This window comes from Amphiura filiformis, chromosome 6 (assembly GCF_039555335.1).
Source record: "Amphiura filiformis chromosome 6, Afil_fr2py, whole genome shotgun sequence".
Classification (NCBI taxonomy): domain Eukaryota; kingdom Metazoa; phylum Echinodermata; class Ophiuroidea; order Amphilepidida; family Amphiuridae; genus Amphiura; species Amphiura filiformis.
In genome coordinates, this window is record NC_092633.1 from 64,270,098 (window position 1) to 64,295,561 (window position 25,464).

At 35.1% G+C, this 25,464-nt stretch overlaps 1 protein-coding gene across 2 annotated transcripts in view; it reads right to left on the reverse strand.

Moving 5' to 3' along the window:
- Positions 1 to 25,464, reverse strand: part of LOC140155811 (bcl-2-related ovarian killer protein-like) — a 62,051-nt gene that overhangs the window by 30,543 nt on the left and 6,044 nt on the right. Inside the window, exon 1 of one of the 2 annotated variants that reach the window (XM_072178793.1) lies at positions 5,853 to 5,932. The exons of the other annotated variant lie outside the window; for it this stretch is intronic. Coding sequence (XP_072034894.1) covers positions 5,853 to 5,874 — 22 coding nt within the window. The 5' untranslated portion in view covers positions 5,875 to 5,932. Of the gene's footprint in view, positions 1 to 5,852; positions 5,933 to 25,464 lie in introns of those variants that run through there. 2 annotated transcript variants of the gene reach the window in all.

A 25,464-nucleotide genomic window follows, 5' to 3' on the forward strand; every position in this document is an offset into this window, starting at 1 on the left:
TTAAGACTCGAAACTCCAAGATAAGTAACACACGTTTTACACAGGATCTTCATATTGGTATTGATCAGGGCTGATATTCATAAAACCACGCTAGGCCTAGTTGACAGCTAAAATTGACTTTAGCAAGCTGCTAAGCCTAGCTGATTGCTAATTCTTATTCATAAAACCCAGTTAGAGTTAGCAACATTCTAAAATTTTGCCAAAACTTAGAGTTGATCTGGGGCAGCGCTAAGTCACTAGTTGACAACTAGTCAGTCTGCATTTGCATAATATTAATATTAATATTTTCTTAAAACAATTATAAATTAATATCAATATTAATACTATTAAGCATTTACATATTAATGCAAATGCTAACAACTTAATAATTGATATTTTAATATAAACTGCATATTATTAATATTAACATTAATTAATATTAATATTAATTAATAATATTAATTAATATATAATATGCAGTAATAATATTAATATTATTAAATAATATTATTAATATATTAAAGAAAGCAGCAAGTTTAAAAGCCCCCACCTCGGCTCACTTTTTTGAAACTTGGTCCCATTTTGAATATCAACAGCAAATCGGTGTTTTTAACGTTTAAACAATAGCATCATTGCCATTAACATGCCTACTTGTTATTCGTTTAATTCAATCATTGGTCATGAACTTAATAATTATTATAAAACAAAACATATATAGGATATTGGCCAAGAACAACATAATAACCTTTCTGATCGTTCCAAAATGCTAACAACTTAATATCGCATCGGCACATTAAAGATACATAACACTTCTGGAAATGTTTTAAGTTGATAATTATGACAAAGATTAAATCAGTATCTTTTACAAATGGGACCAAGTTTCAAAAAGTGAGCCGAGGTGGGGGCTTTTTAAACTTGCTAAATATTAATATATAATTATATTAATTAATAATATTATTAATATTAATTATATTAATAATTAATATTAAATATTATATTAAAATTTAATATTAAATATTAATAAATAATATATAATAACATTAATATTAATTAATGTTAATGCTAACATTTGCATTATGACAAAGTTTAAATCAGTATCTTTTTCAAGTTTCAAAAGTGAGCCGATTATAATTGATATTAATTTAATCGGCACATTAAAGATACATAACACTTTAAACTTGCTGCTTGCTTTGCATCAATTATTGACTTAAATTCTTCATATTTATCGCTAAGAAATAGAGCTTCAACTTCCGAGAAGTTGTTCTTTCTCGGACGCTTATTTGAAGGCTTACTCATGGTGGACATGTTGTTATGATTTGCCGTAACAACCTTGTAGGCCTATATAGCTTACAAACTACACATGTTATTTTATTAACGAAATCTCAATGAAGACCATCAGCAATGAGTCATTACATTTTGATCATTTTGACTGTGGTTCAGAGCTCAAGTATAATAGACATGTACAGGGTGTCCCAGAAAAAATTACCGAGTGAATATAATTGAACGTAAGTCGAGAAATAGACATCAGAATCAAAAAATTTAAAATGTAGCGCATAGCCCATTTTATTGTGCATCACATACGAAAGTTTCATTTGATTCGGTTTACTGGTTGCGAAGAAATTAACGATTACATAAAGCGCGCATCAATGCAGTTCATTCCAAGTTTGATCAACAGGCGCTTTTTTATACTCGCTCACCGCTTCCTAAAGTTTGTGTATCTCATTAAATTAAGCCCACGTTATCTATTTTATAATCCGACGGTGTTATGTTTTTCATGCTTTCACTGAAGATGAATAACATTTATAACAATGTGTCCCAGAAAACTTTGATTTCTTCAATTAGAAGCTTTCCAACTTTAATTCTTTAAGTTGTGCAAATATGTTATAATTTTAACTTTCCCAAGAACATTTGAGTCAAAAATGACAATAATCAAGTGCTTTACTTGTGATTTTTGATACCATGCAACAATAATGTTGAAGTTTTAAAGATTTAAACTTTACAATTTCTTGGAAATATTCCAAAAACATTAATGTGTGTGAGAAATTTTTTAAGCAAGCTGGAATTCTTTATGCAATAATTCTTTATGCAACATTTATATCAAGCATACCGAGCATCATCTTACATGCAAGCTTTCACTTTCAATATCGTGCAGGTTTTCAAATTTGAACAAAACCTAATTCAGTGTTTTGCAAGAAACAGATTGTTTAAAAAGAACAAAAACGATTTCACAGAACAAAATATGAAGCCCATTGACAGTTTTACTGATTAAAATTACTAGTTCGTTGCATTTTGTTGAACGATCTTTCTTTCAAACTTGGAATGAAGTGAATTGACGCATGCGTTATGTAATCGCTCATTTCTTCGCAATCAGTCAACCGATTCCAATATAATTGGCGTATAAGATGCAGAATAAGATGGACTACAAGCTGATATTTAGATTTTTGTATTCTGATGTCTATTTCTCGACTTACGTTCAAATTCATTCGCCCGGTAATTTTTTCTGGGACACCCTGTATTATATAAGCCTATTGTATTAGATGTTACACAACTGTTGAAGGCCATAGCACCCAAAACACCCAAATAAGTTATCAGCTAAATATTTCTAGTTGATAGCTAGTTAGCAAAGTGTTTAGCAAGGTTTTATGAATAAGAAATTAGTTGATTGCTACGTAGCTATCAACTAGTGGATTTAGCATCTTGCTAAGCACTAGTTGGTTGCTAATTTAGCAAGGCTTTATGAATATCGGCCCAGGTTTTTTAGAATGCGCATCCTAGACTAGAATGCGCATCCTAGACTCTCTCGTGTGGGGTTACCCAGTGTGTAATGTATCAAAATGATGTTCAAGGTCAAAATCAATATAAGAACGAATCTCATACATGTCTTTTGATTTCCATGATGTTTTTATATAAATTGGAAGGCAAGACGAGAGGAAATGATTATAAAATGCTCTCGTGTTTTATAACAGTGAAAAACAAAATTGAAAATAACGAATGATGGCAAATTACGACCAAATGATGGCTGCTTCTGTTGTGTCTAAGTTTTAATCAAATCTGTTTCCAGAGTGTAGTGCTAACATTGCAGATAACTTAATCAGCACCAGGTATTGAACACATTTGACAAAACGTTATTGCTTCGAATACGAAAATGAAGGTCATGGACATAGGTTTTTTTCATCATTTTTTTCTCTTCTTTTTAATTTAGCAAGGAGCTTGTTATGATACAATATTGGCAAGTTATGTGAGTGTAATTATTGAGGGGAATGTGATTATTGGAAACGGTTTGATGAGAAAATGAGCCAGAAGTTGAATATACCTATCAAAATTCAACTGGGTGTCATTAAAAGAAGTTTCATCAGCATATAAAGTATCATCATCATCGTCGTCGTCGTTGTCGTTGACGACGTCGTCGTCATCATTAGTATCATAATCATAATCAAAAACAGCATCATATTATCATCTTCATCGTATCATTATTAAGATTCAGATTATCATAATCGTCGTTGTTATATGTTTTCATGCATATTATTAGAACAATTTGTTTTTGTTTAAAGAAAAATTAAAAATGGATTGTCGACCATTTCGAGGGAATTCTGCGTCGAGTGTTGTAGTTTCATAACATTGTCGGGTGTTCGACGATGGATCCGGTCATTACAAATTGCTATCTGGAGACAGAATGCCATTCTCCGCAATAAATTGAACGAATCAAATACGATCACAATTAGTGTATGCAAACATTTTCCACACAATATAGCAACACTCCGGTACTTCAGTTTAATATGCAATTAAGAAAATGTTTTAATTTAGATTTACAGAAAATCCCGCAAATAATGCCGCTTTGAATATTTATCTCAAGGTGCTAATATAGCTGTGTGACGTAAATGTTAAAGGGAATCTTCAACAATCACAACATTATGCCTTATATGTTAGAAAAATAAATATCAGCACGAATCACATGATTTATTTAAAACAAACTCGTATTGGCCACAAAAACGAATAAAAACAGTCGGCTCTCAACACGCAATTTTCAAATTTCCCGCGCCGAAATTGTCTAAGTGCAATGACGTATTAATGGTTATTTGTGTTCACATTGTCGTCAGCCTTTCATTGTATTACTGGGACGTCTTTGCACTCGACAATTTTGGCGCCCGGGAATTTTGAATATCGCATGTTGAGAGACGGATGTTTTTATGGTCAATATGAGTTTGTTTTAAATACAACCATGTGATTTGTGCTTAATAATTATTTTTCTTACATTATAAGGCACAATGTTGTGATTGCCAGAGACTACATTTAATGAATAAGACATTATTATTCTAGAAGATACTTGGATGTTTTGATCTCAAGAATTGGGAGTACCATTAGGCCAATATATACCAAAGTACCGTTAGCCTACGAGAACAGGTTCGGCTAAATGTACCGTGTAAATAAAGAATAGAACTGGAAGTTTTAAATGGGGAAATAAAGGTTTTAAATAGAACCTTTTTGTCATCTCAGGAGAACTGTCCCTCTTGAACCTCTAAAAAGGCTCTTTAATTTTGGAGAACCCTTTAAGGTTCTCTAAAGAACCGAAAACGGTTCTGCATCACATTATAGGGGCCATTTTTGACGGTTTTGGAACCATTTTCGGTTCTTTTTAGAACCTCTAAGGCCCACTCTAAGTGTTTATACACGTAAAGCTACGTAATAAGTGTTTAACTACATGTTTATTAACACTAAGTTATGTTAATAACATGCTGAATCATTGTTAATAAACACTATGCGTGTTCATTAATATAAGTGTTGTTCTGAACACACACTATATCATGTATAAATATAAACACTTTGTTTTTGCAGTGTAAAAAGCACGTATACTTACAAAGTAATGCAGATAGCCCGGGCGCGGTAAATATCAAATAGACATGATAGACATGATAGACACTAATATAAATCATTTTCATGATAACAGAATCCAAGAATAGAACAGTCATTGAAATAATTGTTATTTTCGAATTCAAAATACATGTGGTCTGTACGTTTTATCGAATTATCATGTCAATACCGGTAAGACCTTGACTTTGCAAGTGCTTTCTACGTCGATAACCTCTCGGTTTCTCATAATTTTCGTGTTTCCAACGAATTAGATACATAATACAAAGACCTAAGTTGAAGGTATTCAAATATAACATGTATTAATTATTTTATAAAAATATTTCTGAAATATGCAACTTAGAAATATGATGGAGAGTTCATTTTCTCCTCAGATGGATTTTGTCACCACACATAAGTGTATAAAATCAGTTGACATTTACGGTATTCCAAGCCCGGGGGGCACTCCAACTTTGGAGGTGACGCGTATGTAGGGCTGTTAAGACCCCCTTTTTCAGCATCGCTGTCACCCAAAGACCCCATGTTTTTTTACGAACACATGCTCGCTCCGCGCTCTGTCACCCGAAGACCCCCTATTTTTCCATTTGTTCTGTCACCCAAAGACCCTTACAAGTTCAATTTGAACAGCAACTTTCATTTATCACTGATTTTGTTACTTATTTTGAAAAAATAAAGAAATTTGAAGCCATTTATAACTAGAAATTCGATTTTTCGAGGTTTTTGTGGCGCTGTTCTGGTTCTCACCCAAAGATTCCATTTAAAAAAATGTCATGTTCTCACCCAATGACCCCATATTTTTTACATTTTGCTCTCACCGAATGCCAAAAATCATGCTCTCACCCAATGACCCCATATTTTTTACATATTGCTCTCACCGAATGCCCCTTAGTGCAAAAGCGCCAGCCCTACACCTATATCCATTTCAAATTGAAGTGCCCCCCCCCCGGGATTCCAAGCAGCGAAGCATTAATAGACACTACCAGTATATAAAATTGTGATTTACTTACGATTGTAGCTAAGAGACGCCATGGTACACACGGCACGTGCTCTCGATGTGCTATCAGGGAAGACACTGACTGACGATAGGGAGATGGGAAAATAGTATAATACTCAATGCATGGCGGTCAAGTCAACCGCGCAAAACATCTTAGCGACATCGATGAATTATCCATAAACCACAAAACGTTTACAAAAAAGAAAAACATCAGTTATAAGGGTAGGCCGGCCCTACATAACGTTTTAATAACATTCAAAATATATTTTTGAAAAGTTGCTGCAAAACAACATTTTTTATGTTATTAAGAGTTGACAAAATATTTGTACAAAAATGTTTGCTAACTAATTTTACAATAACATTTTGACAAACATTTTTAAACTATTATTGTGGTGTTTTTTCATATTAACTTTTTAAAAATGTTTCCGTGACCTTTATATAAGTAGACCTTTAAATGTTATTAAAATGTTTTGACCAAAACGCATTAACATGATAACGTTTTGGTATACCATTGTTCACTATTTTTTCGGTTAAAACCGCACCAGTACAGGCTCTGGGTTAGTTTGTTTATATGACTCGCATTTTCGTGTTATACAATGTAAATCCCTATAGCTGTAACAGTTACTAACACTTTCTAAACAAGTTAGGCGAAAAACCTACCTTTTCTCCTACACATCAAAAATCAAAAATAAAAACAACACCGTCCCTTTTATTTGAATTGAATGAATTCGGACGTAAGTCGAGAAATAGATATCAGAATCCAAAAATCTAAAAATCAGCGTGTAGCCCATTTTATTCTGCATCTTATACGCTAATTTTATTGGAATCGGTTGAGTGATTGCGAAGAAATGACCAATTACATAACGCATGCATCAATTCACTTCATTCCAAGTTTGAAAGAAAGATCATTCAACACAAAGCTCACCAGTGGTTAACTGTCAATGGGCTTCATATTTTGTTTGGTGAAATCCTGTTCGTTCTTTTTAAACAATCTGTTTCTTGCAAAACATTTAATTAGGTTGTGTTCAAATTTGAAAATTTGCACGATATTGAAAATGAAAGCTTGCATGTAAGATGATGCTCGGTACCTGTAAATATCTTTTTTCGTTAATGTTGATATAAATGTTGTATTAAGAATTATTGCATAAAGAATTTCAGCTGGCTTAAAAAATTTCTTACACACATTAATATTTTTGGAATATTTCCAAGAAATTGTAATGCAAAGTTTATATGTTTTAAAACTTCAACATGTTGCATGGTATCAAAAATCACACGTAAAGCTGTAAACACTTGATCATTGTCATTTTTGGCTCAAATGTTCTTTGGAAATTTAAAATAATAACATATTTGCACAACCTTAAGAATTAAAGTTGGAAAACTTCCAATTGCAGAAATCAAAGTTTTCTCGGACAAACTGTTATTCATCTTTAGTGAAAGCATGAAAAATATAACACCGTCGGATTATAAAATAGATAATGTGGACTAAATTTAATGAGATACATAAACTGGGTAATCATTTTAAGAAATTTTCCTTTGATCTTGGTTTTTAATGGGATGCGATTTTCATTAATCAGTTCATTGGTGGACCATGTTTTTGTACTGTGACCATGTTAATTGTATGGTATATGGGAAAGTTTTTCGTGGTTTGTTTTGTCATGCACTTGTCCTACATGTATGTGTGTTTGGGGGATGGGTGGGTGGGTGTCTTGAGGGGTATTTGGGTGGGATTTTTGTTTTATATAGAAAATCCCTAATCTGTTTTAGATTGATACACTTGTAACCAACATTATTTGTTTCATCTTAGTATACTATGGTGCTTATTCTGCCCACCCATGGTGGGGGGTCCCAACGGTAGCCTTTGTGTGTGTTTTTTAATTTTTTTTTTTTCTTCTTGCCTTTGCTGGACTACCACTCCTTGTTTTTGCTTGCCTTTTTCATCACTCTTGGTAGTGTGCAGCATTATGCTCTTTTTAACAGAGGTATTCGTTGGGTCCTGTTGTCATGGTGGGGCAGTATTTAAATCTCATTGTCACACTCTGATTGCATCTTGGTTACCGTAATTAAGATGGGGTCTGGTGGACCATGTCTGTATGTTCTTTTTCCTTTCCACCAGGCCCAAGTACAGGTGAATAAAAATGGAAAAAAAAAAAACTTTAAGAAGCGGTGAGCGAGTATGAAAAAAGCGCCTGTTGATCAAACTTGGAATGAACTTGGTTGAACAAACTTGGAATGAACTTGGTTGAACAAATTGGTTGAACAAATTCATCCAAGTACAGGTGAACTGCCTTAATACGCGCATAATGTAATCATTAATTTCTTCTTAAAAACGGTATTGTTAGCTAATGAGTTAATGACCATAGGGGTAGATCCCAGGGGGGTGGGGATAAATCACCCCCCCCCCCAATATTTTGATAGGAGGGATGGTCAATACAATCATCCCCCAATGTTGACGCCTGATATGGTTTCTAACCAAAATTAACCCCATATTTGGTCATTTTAAACTAAAAAGTGCCAGTGTTTTTTGCGCTTCACGCAAATTAATTCCAGTTTTGTACTATATTTCACCAGTTTAGCTTCAATATGGCAATTTTTTTCCGCGCTTATTTTGTCGACAAAAGGTGCTGGATTCACTGGACTTCAAGAAATTTTCTCCAACTCCAATGTCAAAAAGCAATCTATGCCACTGTTATTGATGTAAATTGTTGGTTTCTTTTTAGGACATGAAGGGGGGGTCAAAAAATTTTAGACTATAAAAAGAGGGCACGGTTGTTTGATGTGATCATTTATTAATGTTTCTAACAAAACATTACATCATTGTCAATTCTATGCAATACCAGAGCTATCACACTAATATACAAATATATATTTTAGCTATTTTAACTTACATTTTCTTTTCTTTAATTTTTATCTTTTTCTGCCTTTTTGTGGTAATTTTTACTCAATAAACTGTATATTTGTGTGGAAATTGAGGGCGCTATTTATATTATTTTAAATTTAATTTAGCCCAACAATATAAGTTAATCCTTTCATGTCATGATAAATAGTAGTTTGAAAAAATGTCCTTGCTATTATGTTACTGATTTTTATGATGTTTGAATGCCATCAGTGTTCAACTTTTCTTTAAAATGAATACGATTCTACATGCCATTCAACAACCGTGGGGGATCAAAAAATACCCCATTTTTTAGGGGGGATCAAAACATTTTAACGTCCGAGGTTACAACTTTTCCACCCCCCCCCCCACCAAAGTATCTATGAACACTCCCTTAGATTATACAGGTTGGTGTTTAGTATCCAAACTTGATGTTGTCGTTTCAGGCGGAACAATTTGAGACCACTTTGATCAAAATCGGAGCATTTTTGATTTTTTATCCTTAGACAATTTGACCTTTATGCCTATAACTCAAGAACTGTATATCGGAAATAGGTCAAACTATACCTTTTCTGAATGCTAATAATGAGAGGAATACATTGAATTGGTATGTGTTTTCCTAAGAATCGACCAATTTTGAAATTTGAGCCCTGCATAAGCCGTCATTTTGCTTCTTTCTTTCTTTTTTTCTTTTTTTTTTGTTACAAATTAGCATTTCACCCCTACTCCCTTTTTCTCCTTTTTTGATATGTTGTTCAGGAATGTGTTTAGAGATAGATACTAGCAAGCAAAAACGTTGATGTTCCAATTTTGTCTATCTCAAACTCAAATTGCTGAATTCTTTCTCATTCACTGCAGTAACGGACATAGGCGTAGATCCCCCCAATATTTTGTCAGGGGGGGATGGTCCATACAATCATCCCCCCAATGTTGACGCCTGTATGTGGGTTTCTGACCAAATTAGCCTCATATTTGTCCATTTTAGCCCCCAAAGTGCAAATTTTTTCGAGCTTCGCGCGAATTTATTCCCTTTTTGCACCATATTTCAACATTTTTGCTTCAAAATGGCTACATTTTTCGCGCACTTCGCGCTCATTTGTACCATAAACTTATTTTGTCGCCAAAGGGTGCTGAATTCACTATACTTCAAGAATTTTTTCCAACCCCATCCCCCAATGTCAAAAAGAAATCTACGCCACTGGTAACGGAGAGATCGGATAATGTTTTTACCTCTATAGTGGAGATTGAACTCGAGACCTTATTGGACCACTGTGCCTCTCCATTCAATCACGAATGGTTCGATAAGCCATTTGCAAGCGAGAGGTGAAATAAAGCATGCGCTCAACACATTGAGGTACCACTAACATTAATTAAAGGCCCATTCAGTGATTTGCTCATCCGGACGATCGTAAAAATCATCAAAATTCAGATTTTGGTACCTTTGTAATTGGCATAGATGTGCTAACATAGCCTGCTAGTGGTTCGGTCGAAAGCCGTGTATTTTAGACAAAATAAAGCATTTGCATGATTCTGGACTTTTGATACTGACAGTACAAAAAAGTCCGACTCGAGATCGAAAGAAGCTCACTCTCCACGTACCAACACGCGTTGCGTATTGTTTCTACTACTTATTACATCAGTAGCTACTATTTTAAACAAAATACACAATTTTAACTGTTTTTCATATTTGAATTGACCGTTAGTTTGCCTCGGTGACCTTTAATTGCTTATTTTGTTTTCTACTACAAAATTGTAGCTTAAAAGCGTCTGTTTTAAATCAATTTAGACTCTACTTCCCCGTGTTAGAAACACTGGACTAGGAAGTTTTTCCAGTCGATTGGTGGCGCACTGTACGAAAATCTCGATTTTCTCAGAGTTGAAGTAGAAAACCTTTCTAAAACTTCTGTTTTTGACTAATTTGTCGATGTATTCAGGGGAAAAGTGGTTTAATGAAATTCTGTAGACTTATTCTTTATTTCTAAGCAACTCTGACAAATTTCCATTTTTTTTAATGTTCCTGTGAAATCACTGAAAGGGCCTTTAAGCAACACTGATTTTAGTTTTGCGATTGGCGATGATGCTGTGATTTCCGCATTAGTGTTTAGCTTTACCTCTCGTATCGTTGCCTCTGTTATTAACAAAAAAGGTGTGAGCTTAAAATAACTGCACGCAAGCCAGGACTAAATTATCGTGATTGTAGTGTTATATCTGCATGACAAAACTGGTGTTCTGTATTAGACGTATTGCAGAAATTGTTAACATTAAGCTTGGTAAAAATGTGAAATATTAAAGTTGGTACTCGTTATCAGTTTACTATAAAAAAAGGCCTAATAAAGATATATAAGAAATGGTTTGGTAATCATGGCTATTGGAACATAATGTAAAGAAACCATAAAATATACCCGGTTCGTTATACCTGTATTAATATTTCCAATCCCAATTCTAAGTTACAGGTGTTATCAAAATAAATGATATACGTTGGCAAAGGGGGCGGTATGACTTCTGCAGTGACTGTTATTATAGATACTGTCCTTAGAGCCCATTTAGTCTGTGGTTTTATCCTTTTCTTAAAGTATCTATATAAGTAGGTTTACATGTATTTCTCATATTATACACCACTGTTCAAATAAAAGCTAATAAAATATAATAATACTTGTACGTACAGGGATACAGAATACGAATGAAAGTGAGGATTGAGCTATGTTTTATTTGGAAACATGGATAATAATTTTAAAAAATTAGTGCTGTATTTTTCTAGAATAGGGAGTACTGCACATTTATTCGAAAACACCATTGCTGGTCGGACGCTTATGTGTGTGGGGGTGGGAGGGTTTGTGTGTAGGGGAGGGGTGTCTGCAAGGGTGAGCGCGGGTAGGTGAAAAAGTTTGTTTATGTCAATATTTCAAGTCTTTAAATTAGAATAATTGTTTATCATGCAATGATATTCTGAGCAATGATCTTAAAGCTACATCGATGCGATATGGTATTCCGGGTAATGGTAAAACTACATTGATGTTACAAGTTTGTCTTCACGTAGAGAAATAATTGTATGTGTTTGTGCCGGGCAGGGGTGTGCGCGTACGAGGGGATGTGTGTATATGTAATTGTGGGTGGGTGTATGGGGGGTGTTCGTTTCTTAAATTTATGTCAATATTTTAAGCCTGTTTCTTTGCCTGTGAAGTAGAATAGTTGTTTACCATGCAATGATATTCAGGGCGATGGTAAAACTACATTAATGTCAGATTTGTTTTACACAGTGAAATAATTGTATTTGTGCATATGGGGTGGGTGTGTATATATGTATTGTGGGTTGAGGGTGTATGGGGTGGGCGTGTTCGTTACGGTGTTTTTATGTCAATACCTTATGCCTGTTTCTTTGCCTGTGAAGTAGAATAGTTGTTTACCATACAATGGTATTCCGGCGATGGTAATTGATATCAGATTTGTTTCACACAGAGAAATAATTGTATGTGTGCGTCTGGGGTGGGTGTGTATATATTTATTGTGGGATGAGGGTGTAGGGGTCGGTGTGTTCTTTTGTTTATTTATGTGAATATTTTAGGCCCATTTCTTTGCCTGTGAAGAAGAAGAATTGCCCGGGAAGAATTGTTTACCATACAATGGTATTCCGGCGATGGTAAAACTACATTAATGTCAGATTTGTTTCACATAGAGAAATAATTGTATGTGCGCGTGTGGGGTGGCAGTGTATATGTATTGTGAGTCGAGGGTGTATGGGGTGGGTGTGTTCTTTTGTTTATTTATGTCAATATTTGAAGCCTGTTTCTTTGCCTGTGAAAGAGAAGAGTTGTTTACCATACAATGGTATTCCGGCGATGGTAAAACTACATTAATGTCAGATTTGTTTCACACAGAGAAATAATTGTATGTACGCGTATGGGGTGGGTGTGTATATATATGTATTGTGGGTCGAGGGTGTAGGGGTGGGTGTGTTCTTTTGTTTATTTATGTCAATATTTGAAGCCTGTTTCTTTGCCTGTGAAGGAGAAGAGTTGTTTACCATACAATGGTATTCCGGCGATGGTAAAACTACATTAATGTCAGATTTGTTTCACACAGAGAAATAATTGTATGTGCGCGTGTGGGGTGGCAGTGTATATATATGTATTGTGGGTCGAGGGTGTAGGGGTGGGTGTGTTCGTTTGTTTATCAATATTTGAAGCCTGTTTCTTTGCCTGTGAAGTAGAACAGTTGTTTATCATACAATGGTATTCCGGGCGATGGTAAAACTACATTGATGAAAAAATTGTCTCCGGAAACTATGTATGTATACACACACTAAAGTGTATTATGTCACGGAATAATAAACATCATATCAGAAAGCAATAGCAAAATAGAAATACACTTTCACAGAACGGTTTGCATATTATAGACAGGTTGAATTCATAGTTTGCTTGCTTACTTGTTTTTGTTGTTTCCTTACTGTTGATGTCATTGTTGCTTTTTTCAGATTTATAACAGGTAGGCCTAAAATACAAAACTTATTCGTTATCTTGTTCTTTTGTTTTCTATTCCGCTGTCATTTTCGCTGTTTTCTATTCCTTCCTCTATCATTCAATGCCTGTCATAACTGAAGGCCTACTCTCATTTTAAAGTTATGCCTCTGAGTTATAAAAGTTGAAAAATAAAGATACCAACCGCGCCTATTATTTCATCTATTGACAGTTTGGACGGTATATATTAAGGCATTGTTTTACTGTTTCTGATAAATTCTAGATTTTCGGGTGTGTCCTATAAGGCCCTTATCGTCTCTTTGCCAAAGATGAGTGTCGTGTATATTTTGTGTGTATATGTGTATTTATGTTTGAATTACGACACATGTGTTTACCTTTTCACATTATTAATAATGTTCATATTTTATTATTACCAATGTTTTTCTTCATATCTACTTCCATTAAAACTACCAGACAGTATTTTAAGGTCACTTCAATTTAGTCTTCTTACGTGCTAATATAAGCTTTTATATTACAAGACGGAATGATTTTTTCTGAACATTCCTTTAGCCTATCTGATTGACTGACATCTGGCGATAAAACCCTATCAGGCGAAATGATCTACGAAATTGCATACAAAGCCGGGATTCAAAGATGTCAATATGATTTGACTTCTTGAATGCCAATGGAAAAATTGAACCAAAATGCAATATAACTAAATGAGGTGGTTGTCGGCAAATGAAAAATTGTGATAAAAATATGGAAAGAAAACGTTGCATGAACACATTATACCGTACCTTTATTTCTCTGGTTTCATGTGTCATTCTTTTGTCATCATTATAACTGGAGATAAAATGTGTGTTTCGTTAATTTTACTGCACGTTCAATGTGTACAGCAACGTTTACATATTTTTGATGAGGTGTAAATAATTTCAACGTTTTAAAGATTTAAAAGAAATCAAAATTCTCTTTTCCATGTGTTCGAAGTTTGGTATACTCGTGGTATGAAGTTTTTAATTGAATTATGGGCTTTGAGTTTACAAAATGGAAAAGGTTTAAAATGGGGGAAGCTGGTGGTTATAGTCGATCGCAGCGAATCTGTCCTTTGGTTGGTGACGAATAGCGCAATCAAATCAGATATATTATGAGACAAGCTTTGGGAACATTTTAGTTCCGCTTTAAAAAGAAAGAAAGAAAGAAAGAAAGAAAGAAAGAAAGAAAAGAAAGAAAGAAAGAAAGAAAGAAAGAAAGAAAGAAAGAAAGAAAGAAAGAAAGAAAGAAAGAAAGAAAGAAAGAAAGAAAAAGAAAAAGAAAGAAAGAAAGAAAGAAAGAAAGAAAGAAAGAAAGAAAGAAAGAAAGAAAGAAAGAAAGAAAGAAAGAAAGAAAGAAAGAAAGAAAGAAAGAAAGAAAGAAAGAAAGAAAGAAAGAAAGAAAGAAAGAAAGAAAGAAAGAAAGAAAGAAAGAAAGAAAGAAAGAAAGAAAGAAAGAAAGAAAGAAAGAAAGAAAGAAAGAAAGAAAGAAAGAAAGAAAGAAAGAAAGAAAGAAAGAAAGAAAGAAAGAAAGAAAGAAAGAAAGAAAGAAAGAAAGAAAGAAAGAAAGAGGAAAAAACTAAGAAAAAAATGCAAAATTCTTAGTGAAGCGATGACATCTGAACATACCACGAGTGACAATTTACTTTACATTTAAGCTAGAGTTATTTTCGTCACAAGGTTTCTCTCGAATGTCCTGAAGTGAACCAATGATATTTTATGTGAAGAAAGCATTTGCAATCACTAATACATAATATACTAATACATAATCACTAATACATAATATACGGATTTGTTTTCGTGTACAACGTCTTCAAGGCCTTGGATTATTTGACTTCAATTCCAGCAACTTTAATTTCCTGCAATCGGGGGATAAACCAAGAATTTCGGTGAATTGAAAGAAAAATTTTACGCTATTTAAAAACATTTTATGACATTTTGTGGGTGGATAAAGGAGTAAAATGACGTTGAAGTTGAAAAATTTTCAATATAAAGAAACGTGAGAATAAGAAACAAGACGGGACAAAATAGAGAGCTGAAGGGAAAGATAAAATTTGGATGAAGGTTCTTAGTGGCGAGCCAACCATCAGCGTATAGCCAGCCTTTCAGCATGTTCAGTGTGTGTGTGGGGGGGGGGGGCAAATTTTCATCCCCATTTGTCAATTTGTTATTCCATTTTTAGTCAATTTGTACTCTTTGCCAGTTTGCCATCCCCATTTTCATACCTGAAAATTTCTGTGGGGTAATTCCCCCAAGAGCCAACGTTACAAAGATGAAATCACAGACAGAAATTTTATGGCAGATACACGACTTGATTATTTAATTAAACAGTGTTCCTTCCTTTCCACCTTGTTAGTAGTTTCTGTTTTTGTTCTGTGAAGTGATTTTGGATTTTGAGATCAATAGTCTCAAATCTGTCTATCGGACCCGACTGAACATGCTGAATGAGTTTTCTTCATGTTAATATCGGGGTTAATATAATGTCACCCGCGTTGATGGTCTTGTTTGGAAATGGAGTTGTAAACAGGTACGTTGAAGAGGACTGAGCATCATGCATCAAAAGCTTGAAGCAATTTATCATGCAGTTATTGTTGCCTACATGTATGCACACAACACAGGGGCACTCACAATAGGCAATTGACCCCTACTGGTAGCGCTGTGTTGTAGATATAGGAGATGAACTAGTTAGCGTCATATATCAAAAAGTATATAAAAGCTATGATTTTAGTATACTTGCTCTATGTTTCAATTACTTATTCTTTTCAAAAAAATCTGAATTTTCAACCCGGTACAAGCTTTAATAACGGGGGACCATACATTTGTATATGAGAAAGAAATCCTACCATCTATATCCAAACTCCCGTGTTATTCCAATGCACATTTTGCTTCACCGGGCCGCCCTGGCTTGATCGCATTTGGAAGAAGGTGTCACCTGACACGGTACACACCGACACCGCCTGGCTAATAATTATTTGGTGCAGAAGGGACACTAAAATGAATACACGGGATCGATACACGTGAATTGCTATGCACGATTTTGATATCAGACGAAAATCTTCTGATACCGGGTTAGAAAATGATGAATATCTCCCGTCATGATTTTTTTCTCAAGAAACCAGATTTGGTCTCATAAACTTGGAAATACGTGTTGAACAGATATGATAGTCGCTAGAATGCGCTTTGAAAATTGGCCGTGCGCTTTGAACTCAAAATTTGACCATTTTATATTGCGTTGGTCCTGTTATGGACTCCAGCGTGCAGCGTGTAGTACAGCTGCACTCACTGTAGGCAGTATAAAAGTCGATGACCATTGACCTCAATGGGGTATACAAGCTTAATCACGCACAACCAAGATCGATTACCCGGCTATTGTGAGTAGCCTTAGTTATGTCCCTCGACTAATTATTAGTTTAAAAAGAGCTTTAAAGGTTTGAACCAAATGGCTAATCGTGGCTGTGGATTTAACCTACCATGGCGATTCCTGCCATGAAGATATAGGGTCGAAGACACTGTGCGGTATCCACGCTGACGTTTTATCTACTGAATGTCAGCCCTGTGTGTAACCATATAAACAACAGCAACGATAAGCTTACTGATAAAAACCTTGATCATGCCATCTCTACATAGTTGTGATGACTGTAAAACATCAAAGGAAGATGTCACCAGCCGTCAAAGTGATCTTTGGTTGTGTGATGATTGTGAACGTAAAAGACAATTAAACCCACCACTGCCAGGCTCTGCACCACCATATCTTAGCAATGCCGGTAGAGGTGGAGTTCATCCTCATCAGTCTGACACAAACTCGAGACTGGTATCTGAGGCACCTGATGCACCCCTACAACAAATCCAGAAAATTCTTGTAGTAGTCACGAATGCACGCAGCCTAATAATATAAACATGTGCAAGTGCTACGTATGTCAAAGAGACTTTCACCCTGCTTGTGTTGGACTTAAAAGAAAACCGGCACAAAAGTCAGCATGGTCTTGTCCTGAATGTAAATCAGACACTCAGAATGCAATCAAAACTCTTTGCCAACAACTGAATTGCCTCCAGCAAACAGTATCCCAGATGAAAAAAGATTGTCAACTTGTGACCTCCTTACAACAAACTGTCAAAGTCCTACAGAAGGAGAACCAAGATCTGTCTGAACGCATAGTAACACTTGAAACAAAATCAAAACAAGACTCTACCCCAACTTCACCTAAGAAATGCAGAACACTTATTATAGGGGACTCTATGTTACGTGAAGTTCCCAAAGCTGACTTCTCAGAGGTGTGTGTTAAACCAGGGAAGTGGGACTAGGCCCACTTCCCTGGTTAAACCAATAAGTGGTGCAACAGTCAAAGACATTTTTGATGAGATTTCTGGGATGACAGATGAGCTTCAAAGTTTCAGCGATATAATTATACATGCTGGAACAAACAATGTTTCCCATGGAACAGATGTTAAAGAAGTCACAGAAACAATGGAAGCCATTCTAACAAGTCTTATGGTAAAAGTACCAACAGCGACTCTTCACATATCAGCTGTTTGTCCCCGGACATCTAAATGCGAGGAAGTAGGGACTTACAATGAAAGCTACAAAGATCTAGCCTCTCGCTTATCCTGCGGGTTCATCGACATCAGCCCCAAAGTCACATACCAGGATGGTACTATTGACTCGTGTAAATTCACAGATAACATCCATCTGAATGAAAGTGGTACCCGTATTCTCCTGAACTGTTTCGCTGCCGCTGTTCCTCGCTAGGCCATTTAGCTAATGAAACGTGGGCTACGGTTGTAAAGAAGAAAAAGCCCCAAAACGGCAATATCGGTAATCCTGAAATAAATTGCAGAAAAGGACAGTCGCCAATAAACAAGTCGCAAAACCGCAATATTGGTAATCCTGATTACGGAAAAGGACAGTCGCGAATAAACAAGTCGCAAAGTATGCCAAATCGAGGGCAATCAAAGGGTCAGATTTACAGGTCTAGAAACCAGCAAAACTTTAGATATCGCGATAATCGCCGGGAAAATGTTGAGCAACACGGTCAACACCAAAACACCCAAAATAGAAATACACAAGTCCGCACACAGGCTGGACAGTATTCCGGATGCTGGAAATGTGGACTTTTTAATCATAATGCAAGGTCATGTCATTACAAATCAAAGATTCAGTGTAATGAATGTAAGGGATTTGGTCACAAAGAAAAATACTGTGACTTCAAGTATAGTGCATATTATGATTAATGTGTTGGCCAGGTAAAGTGCGCCGATAAAACAGAGCCAATGAAACATGAAGGTAATGAATGTTCTGAAAATGAGCTAAAAGTGTCTGATATTAATGGCCATGTAAATTACACAGATGGAATTTGTGGTCTTCCAGGTGACATTTGTAATTGTGAATTGCCAATAAAAAATGATGTTTTGTTGACTACTCCATATACAAATGATAGTTGTCATGCCATTGATAGTAAGTCTGATATTCATATATGTGAAAAAGATTATGTTAACTAGAGCGGTTCTCGGGCTTCGCGGTTCTCTGCTTTGGTGGTTTGTTTTGGTACTGAATGGTACATGTGTTTGGGTGATCATTGATGGTGTTTGTGATTGATTGGTTTAGGTTGGGTGATGTATGTTTTGTTTCTGTTCAGAACCTTGTGGGGATTTGGCGAGTCGATGGGTGGGGGTAATTAGTTAAATGTTTGTAAGAAGGGAAAGTGAGAGGTTAGAGAGTTAAAATGAGGTAGACGGTAGAGGTTTGTAAAGGTTGAAGGGAAAACATAGGAGCATGGACACTTGGCCTGGTGAAATAGTTGTTGAATAGAAGTTGAATGTATAATGTTTGTTGATGAATGAGACCGATTTGACCGAATTAATTACACGTCTGTCTGCAGTGGATACTTTGAAGGGAAGTGACGGCCCGGGTTGCCAAAAGATTTCAGCCCGAATTGCGGGTCAAATAATCGAAAAGTCGCCCAATTTTTCTCTTTACCATTGGTTTCTATGGGACATGAAATGATCGGAAGTCGCGGGAGTCAATGTTGAAAAGTCGCCCAAATTTTGTCTTAACCATTGGTTCTATGGGACAGGAAATTGTCAAAAGCCCCGGGAAAAATCTTCAAAAGTCGCCCAATTGGGCTACCAAATCGCGGGTTTGGCAATCCTCACTCACTGACGGGCGCACCGCTTTCTTTGGCGTGGTGTAAACAAAAACATGGAATATAGCATAGGCGTGCGCAACATCATTTAAATTAATTATTATTTACCGATACAAGTTTCAAGTTTCAAGTTTTTATTTGGAATTCACTTTTACATCAGCGGCACTCATCTATCTGATGGTGCATCCAAGACATTAAATATACAAACAAAGCTTAATAATTATCAACAATTATAATAACAAAGTAAAAATATACTCAAGCAAAGGGTACATATAAATAATCTAAAGTGAGGAAGAGGGCTAAAGAAAGAGAACGCATGAAAGAAAGAAAGAAAGAAATAAAGAAAGAAAGAAAGAAGAAAAACGAAAGAAAGAAATAACTTAATCAATTGTTACAAAAAAAAAGACACGTACAGTGTCATACAGATATACTTATACTTTATAATACATGTTTGTATGAGCTTCATAAATCAATACATTAATATGGGTTATGAGATCATAAGTCTTTCAATATATTACTCCTTTCTTTCCACGCATCAGTGAGAAACATTTTACTACATTTATCAAGTATAGACCCTAGATCATAGCTATCTTCGAAGATGTTATCTAAGAGGAGATGGTGTCTAATATTTGCATCCCCAACCGAGAACATATGCCAAATTACTTCCCACCCTTTAGAACATAGATCTCTTTCAAGTCTTTTGAAGTGGTCGTTCCTTATGTAGTCCAAACTTGTACAATTGAATAGAAAGTGATCAACTGATTCCTCCTGGTTTAAATTGCATAACTTACAAAGACCCGTGTTTATATCTGACCATGACTTTTCCTTCCTTCCAAATCTAAAGAATTAGAGCGGGCTTTGAATTTTAAGTTTGACCCATAAAAATTCAGTTTATCAAGTAGGTATGGTTCTAGTGATGGTCGCTCTTTGTACCTAACATAGTCGTCAAGAGAAGATTTATTCAAGGCTTTGATTCTCCAATTGTCATAATCAAGCTCTTTATTTACATTCTTAAAGGTGTTTGACCAATCTGCATTGTTTGATTGGTCGGTGAACCCATAATTGTAAAACATACTCATATTACATTTCTCTAGAGAACTTTCCATATCACAAAGCCAGCCCCATTTCAATTTGTCTTTGACTTGGAAGATTGCTTTAAACAATAGTTTTGGTAACCTGTTTTCTTAAAGTACTTGGCACGAATATTATTTTGGATAGAGGCAATAGTTTGCCATCCAAGATCACCATATAGGGCCTCTTTAGCAACGTTTCTTGGTGCTTTGAGAATAGCTCGAGCCATGTGGTATTGAATATTTTCGAGCTTGTCTATCACTGTGATACCTTTACAAAACCATATTGCACATGCGTAATTGATTGATGACAGTCCAATTGATTTCCATAGGAGATCACCATAATAGACCCTATTAAAGTCATCTTGGTCATCAATTATTGATTTGATATAACTAATTAATCGATTACCTCTTTTAACAACTTCCTCGATATGAGAGTGATCTGACATGTTCCTTGAAATGGTAACACCTAAATATTTGTACTCGTTGACCTCTGTGATGAAACTATTACAAAGTTTCCATTTTCTATCTACATTAACACGCTGCCCGGTGATGAGAACATTCGATTTGGTATAATTAAACGACATTTTGCATTTATTAGAAAACTCGCTTGCTGTGTTAAGGAGTAGGTTAAGGTCATTATCATTATTTCCAATCAGAACTACATCGTCTGCCCAAAACAAACAGCCAATATTTGTACCGAAAATACTTACACCTAAGTTTTTTGCTTTTATTTTTTTTGCAAGCTCATTAATGTAAATGCAGAAGATAATTGGCGAAAGGACACAGCCTTGTTTCACACCTTCATCTACAGTAAAGAAATCAGTTTCTACATCTTGGAATATTACTTTACTTTTTACATTTTTGTACATGTTTATAATGATATTTAAAAGATTACCCTCAATACCAATACTCTTCATAGCTTTAAACAGACCTTCTCGCCAAACTGTGTCAAAGGCTTTCTTAAAGTCAAGAAAAGCCATAAATGTTTGCTTGCCTTCAGCTTGTCGCGTTGCAATAATACTTTTAAGGTTGAATATATGGTCTTCGCAGCGCCTGTCTTTACGGAAACTGCCTTGCACTTCAGTTAGAATATTGTTATCTTCAATAAACTTTGACACAGTTTGCGCGATAATCCTATTATATACTTTTGAGACACAAGATGTTAAGGTTATCCCCCTGTAATTGTCAAGATCTTTAACATCGCCTTTCTTAAAGATTGGTATTATAATGCCTTCATTCCATTCATCTGGAATACACTCAACTTTTGTTAGTCTTTTGAAAAGACTAAATAAGGAAGACATTAAAGCATCAACATTGTAGGCGTTTCAATGTACAAAAACTTGTGTCATAGCGTTACGTAATCGCTATCATCATCATCAATTCGCTCAACACGATGAGTCATTCATCAAGTCAAGTACCAATTTCCTTGATGTGTTTATTATACAGGTTTGGGGGGGTTTGGGCAAAATCGATTTTTCTTTTATAATATCCCGTGGACGGCAATGCACAAAACGTACTACGCCATAATATAAATAAGGCTAAATAAAAATAAAATGATGTTTCCGGTAACATGCTCTGAAAAAATTGGGACGGAAGGAAGGAAAAAAATTATTTACACATACTGAAATTTCGACCCAATTTAACACTTGAAGGCTAGCCAATAGAAAAACAGTATGACTGGGGTCTCAATCGCAAAAGCTCTTCTCATACTACACAAGTGTGTCGTACTGTCCAATATCATTTACCTACTCTCTGTCATTCACTGTTCTTGTCTATATATAAAAGCTTTTTCTGTTTGTGCAATTATAGAAAACTGCTACATACAATTTGGAAATTTATGCAATACAAAACACTAAACAGATAAAATAATATTTTGAAATGACCATAATTAGGGGTAGAAAAAAGTAAGGAGTCCAAACTCCAAATGGACCCTCTTATCTTAAATCCAAAAAATAGGGTCCATAACCAAACTTTTGGGATCCAAAATAGTCAAATATAATATTAACTTGTAAACAGTTAATGACTTGAACGTTAAATCAATAAGTGTAAATCAAACCAATTTTTTAAGTTTACCTGACTTGGGGATCAAATCTCGACAGAGGTTTCTTGCCAATACAACATTTTACTAATTTGACCTCAGATGACCCCTGGTGACCCCCAAATGACCTTACCAAAATATGGCTCTAAATGGTGACTGTATCCACCAAGTTTCATGCCCATATGACAGTTTTTACTAATATGACCTCTGGTGACCCCAAAATGACCTTCAAAAAATTTGGCTCTAAATGTTGACTGTACTAACCATGTTTCATGCCCATATGACAGTTTTAACTAATTTGACCTCAGATGATCTCTGGTGACCCCAAATGACCTTCAAAAAAATTTGGCTCTAAATGTAGACTGTATTAACCAAGTTTCATGCCCATATGACAGTTTTAACGAATTTGACCTCAGATGACCTCTGGTGACCCCAAATGATCTTCAAAAATTTGGCTCAAATGTAAACTGTACTTACCAAGTTTCATGTCCATATGACAGTTTTAACTAATTTGACCTCAGATGACCTCTGGTGACCTCAAAATTACCTTCAACAAATTTGGCTCTAAATGTTGACTGTATTAACCAAGTTTCATGCCCATATGACAGTTTAACCTAATTGACCTCAGATGACCTCTGTTGACCCCTGAAATGACCTTCAAAAATGTGGCTCCAAATGTTGACTGTATTAACCAAGTTTCATGCCCATATGACAGTTTAACCTAATTTGACCTCAGATGACCTCTGTTGACCCTGAAATGACCTTCAAAAAATTTGGCTCTAAATGTTGACTGTATTAATTAAGTTTCATGCCCATATGACAGTTTTAACTAATTTGACCTCAGATGACCTCTGGTGACCCCAAATGACCTTCAAAAAATTTGGCTCTAAATGTTGACTGTATTAACCAAGTTTCATGCCCATATGACAGTTTTAACTAATTTGACCTCAGATGACCTCTGGTGCCCCAAATGACCTTCAAAAATTTGGCTCTAAATGTTGACTGTACTAACCAATTGTCATGCCCATATGACAGTTTTACTAATTTGACCTTTGGTGACCCCTGAAATTACCCTCCACAAATTTGGCTCTAAATATTGAATCTACCCTATCAAGTTTCATCCCCATATGCTAGTTTTTACTAATTTGACCTCAGATGACCCCTGGATGACCTTGACCCATTAACCAATACAAACTTGTTCTGTCTCGGGTCATGATGAACCCACCCACCAAAAAAGTTTGGGTCAAATAATAATTGCCCTTGTAAAACAAACTGGGACATCCCCATACCCCCATTTAACATGTGCTTAATATCTGTATCATCCAAGTATCCTCATCTTCAATGCAACGTTCACTATTTATCGCTATGGAATTATATTTACATGTTGAAAAAGGTAGGCCTAGGGTTGAGTTTCTTGACGGGATAATATGCAGGCCTGGGCGAGCGGCATGAGAAAATAAATGTTGGTTAATCCTGAAATCTGCCAGGTTAGTTATTTTAATTTTTATTATATCGGTGCTGACAAAATGCACAACTTCCTCAACGTTTATAAATTGAAATGAACAGTCTTTTATTCATACTTGATAGGGGTTTATCGTTGAGTGTCTAGGACAAGATTACACAATTTTTCGGCCTACATCATTTTTAGCATTTTAACTTTTTATTACTTGCTCTTTTTAATACGAGCTTTATGGGAATTAGTTCGACAACAACACCGATTTAATGAGCGTTAGGCCTTTGTCTTATAGTGTTAGGCCTACTATTACCGTTTTTATCAATTTTTTTGCGGACACAGACAAAATACCCAGCAAACACAAAACGTTTTCGACATCATTCGCAAAAGGTTATAAAGGTTGTCAGAAAACGTTTAAATGTCGGGTTATATAAAGGGTATATTAAGAGTATAAAACATTTTCATAACCTTAAAAACATTTTTGATAATCTACTGCTCAGCAAACAAAAATGTTTTACAGAAAACGTTTAAATGTCGGGTTATATAAAGGGTATAAAAACGTTTTAATAACATTCCAAAAACATTCTTGAAAACTTGATACAAAACATTCTAAACAGAATGTTATTTTGGGGTTGAAAAAATATTTGCGAAAAATGTTTGCCCAAAATATTTTCAATAACGTTTTAAAAACGTTTTCATGACCTTTATATAACCCGACATTTAAATGTTATTAAAAGGTTTTGAAAAAAACATTTTAAGAACATTTCTGTGTTTGCTGGGTTCAAACATTTTAACATAATGTTATTTAAGTATTGACACAATATTTGGCAAAAATGTTTGTAAAAATAGTTTATTTTTTGAAAACATTGAAAAATATTGTTGTATTGTGTTTTCATACAAAACGTTTTAAAACGTTATCATGACCTTTATATAACCCGACATTTTAATGTTATTAAAACGTTTTTAGCTAAACCAAAAGCCAAAATATAACTTATTTAAAACGTTTTTAAAACGTTTTTGTGTTTGCTAGGTAGTTCAATAGTTTTTCAATAGTTGTAGGCCTACTTAATATTACGAGTCCTGCTGCACGCTGTTTTCATAAATAAAATAGTTGTGCATAGGCTAGGCCTATATCGCGATAAATATTATCTATCAATTCAACTGTATTTCTTTAATCATTGAATGGCAGAAAGTCGGGGAAAATAAAATAATGTGATTTCCAACAACTTCATATCAGAATTTCGACACGGACGACTCTTGAAAAATTTTATTTTTTCCAAAAGTGGCATAAATTATTTCATGTCAGAATTTCGACACGGACGACTCTTGAAAAATTTTATTTTTTTCCAAAAGTGGCATAAATTTTTTTTTTTTCGTTCCCAATAAACGTGGGCGGGCGGGTTCCCGGAAACCGAATTTTATTTTTAGTAGGCCTAACAAGATGAGTCATACATCATAGTTTATTGGTATCACATTGATACAACCTGATTGGTCCCCATATTTTACTGCTAGAAAGCCGATTGGTCAAAAAGCCACTTGAACATTTGCCCACACATTGATCAGCCA